Source organism: Merops nubicus, unplaced genomic scaffold, assembly GCF_000691845.1.
Source record: "Merops nubicus isolate BGI_N331 unplaced genomic scaffold, ASM69184v1 scaffold48966, whole genome shotgun sequence".
NCBI lineage: Eukaryota > Metazoa > Chordata > Aves > Coraciiformes > Meropidae > Merops > Merops nubicus.
The window spans coordinates 6,663-9,250 of NW_008617900.1; the positions used below are offsets into that span (position 1 = coordinate 6,663).

At 49.6% G+C, this 2,588-nt stretch overlaps 1 protein-coding gene across 1 annotated transcript; it reads right to left on the reverse strand.

The window, feature by feature from the left end:
* Positions 1-649: 649 nt before the first annotated feature.
* POMK (protein-O-mannose kinase) lies at positions 650-2,379 on the reverse strand. Its single transcript, XM_008943277.1, has 2 exons — positions 2,092-2,379; positions 650-1,560 (listed from the first exon to the last, which is right to left on the reverse strand). Exons 1-2 carry the CDS (start codon positions 2,377-2,379, stop codon positions 787-789), a joined length of 1,062 nt encoding a protein of 353 aa, XP_008941525.1. The 3' UTR covers positions 650-786.
* Between the last annotated feature and the right edge of the window lie 209 nt (positions 2,380-2,588).

The window sequence follows — 2,588 nt, forward strand, 5'->3', positions numbered from 1 at the left end:
TTCCTATGGATTAAATCAGAGCAAGAGAGTCCTGTTTTACAGCTTCATCTCCAAAAAGCCCATCTGAGAATACTGACAAAGTATTGAAAGGCTTGAAAACCAAGAGGACATATCTGTAAGCAGTCTCATTTGGATCTGCATCAAATGCTTGCTTACAAAGTGGCCACATGCTGCTGGTGTGGGATACAGGGCCCACAGAGCAATGGCTGTACAGCTCCAAAAATCAACCTATTCCCATTCAGCAGGGAAAGACTGCCGCTGGGGCTCTAGCATTGGGGTTCACCACAGTCTGGGTTAGGTTGCTCCTTTCAGAGTGACCACTGCTTTTACTCAACGAGGAAGCGGGCGAGGGCTTTGTGGATAAGAATTGGGCCAAAGCCGCAGGAATCAGCATAAAGTTTGTGGGGGGCATGTCACCAGCTCTGCTCTCCAGCCCTCTGCCAATCAGTTTATATGGACCAATTCTTAAAAAAATCTTTTTTCTGTAAATTTTTTGAGAATTTTTGTGTAAATGTTGCAAAAGAAAATTTATTATTTCTTAACAAACAGATTTTCCCCCATATCCACATAACTTTATTTCACTTCCCCCTCCTCTTCCAAGAGCAGATTTAGAATGCCAATGGGAAGCTTGCACAGATCCAGCACTGGATGGATTTTATTTTATAATCAAAAGGTAAAAGTGCAGTTGTTCTTCACCTCTTAGTTTTCAGGGATTGAGATTTTGCCCTTCAGGAAAGCTAAATAAATAGGAAGTCAACTTCCATATGCTGTCTGTCTCATGATTCACTATAACATTTCCCTAGTAGCAGGCATGGTTGCCTCCCGAATAAGGAGAGTTAAAACCTTCCTGTAGGTGTCTAAGACCTCTTGGGCAGAAGGCCTTTCAGCCGGGTCCTTCTTCTTACATGCTGCATGGATGTCAAACAAATGCAGTCGCACAATGTCACTTCCTTCAACGTGGCCCAGTAAAAAATTGGAGACATCTGGGATTTTCCAGATGTCTGTTTTCTCGTCATAGGGTGGCATGAGGTCATCCTCGAAAGGCACCTCTTCTCCATAGGGCCAATGCTGCTCAGGAGCTACAAACTCGCCCTGGAGCTCCCGGTGACCACACTTCACCAGCCTGCCAGCACTCTTGTTCACAAGAGGCAAAGCATCCAAATCGTTCACCAGGATGTGAAAGTCACTTGTGAGGAGATACTGTGAGAGGACCTTGTCCAGGTCATTGGAGTCGCACATCACTAAGGTGCCCAGCGGGCTGCTGTGCAGGTACCGAATGACGCTCACGTAGTCTATGGCCAGCATCAGCCTGCGATGCCAGGTGTTCATGCCCTGGTACTTTGGGATGTGCAGAGTTTCATTCAGGCCCCGCAGGGAGCCTAGAGGATGGTACTCGGTGAGGATTGTGAACTGCTGCTCACAGTAGCCGAGCAGCCGGACAACGTGCTTGCTTTGAAGTGCCTTCAGCATCTTCAGTCCGTGGAGGAAGTCCTCCTTCAGGTCCGAGTTGGTGAGCAGCGAAAGGACCACTTTGTTTTCCTTCCACTCGGAAAGGAAGACCTGAGAACACACAAGAGATGTGTAAGATGTGTGGAGAGCCTTCTTCCACCAACTGCTACCAGGTGCCGCTGACCTCTGAATGACTGCTTAGTCACAATGGCAAATTAGACACCAGGCACAGTCAAGCTTTTAGGTAGGGCCATGCACCTCTCACAGCAAGCCCTGACCAACTAATAATTACATCATGAATGCCTAAGTTTTGTTTGGAATGGGCAATGCAGATGAATTATTTCACGCACCCAACCAGCCAGTCTTACTCTGCCACAATTGTACCACGCTTCCCAAGCACTTTGGCGCTCTCAGTGATTTTGCTTGTATAGCTGGGTGTCATTTGGTGTCAGGGAGGTGGCCCAGCGCTCTGGTTGTGCTCTCCTACCCGTTCTGTGAACCTTACCAGTAGCCATATGCCCCTGGATGCCTACTGTAATGAGATGCTTCGAGGATAATTATAAGAGCAGCATGTGCATTAATTAGCCATCAAACAGTGAAAGGTCTTTATCCACAGGAGAGAAGAAAGGAAACCAAACTCACCTTTTTCACAGCACCTTCACCAACACACTTGAGTTTCCTGACTTCCCTGTTTATGGCTTCGCAGGAGAGCCACGGGGAACAATTCTTCATTGTTCCCATTTTGAAGTACCCAAAAGGGCAGAGGCCAGGGTCCATTTCAGCATGTCCTGAAGACGTGTAAAACTTGTTGAGGTACAGGTAGAGAAAGGCATTAAGGAGCAGGATGGCCGCCAGCAGTAACGCCAACGAGACGGACGACACCTCCCTAGGAGGAAACTCCCTCCTGACGAAGTGCGGTTTCTTTTCCATGGCCGTGCCAATGCATCCTCCGCGGAAGCGGGAGGCTAAGCAGGGGCCGGACGGCTGTGGGGCTTTCCCATGGAGGGGCCGGCAGCTGCCCGCAGCCTAGCAGGAAGGCCACGCGTGGCAACAGGCGACGTGCAAAGCGGCTCCGAGCTCGACGCCCGCCCGCTCGCCATCCCTCCGGCTTCCTAACCGGCAGGCCGTGGGCTGGGACG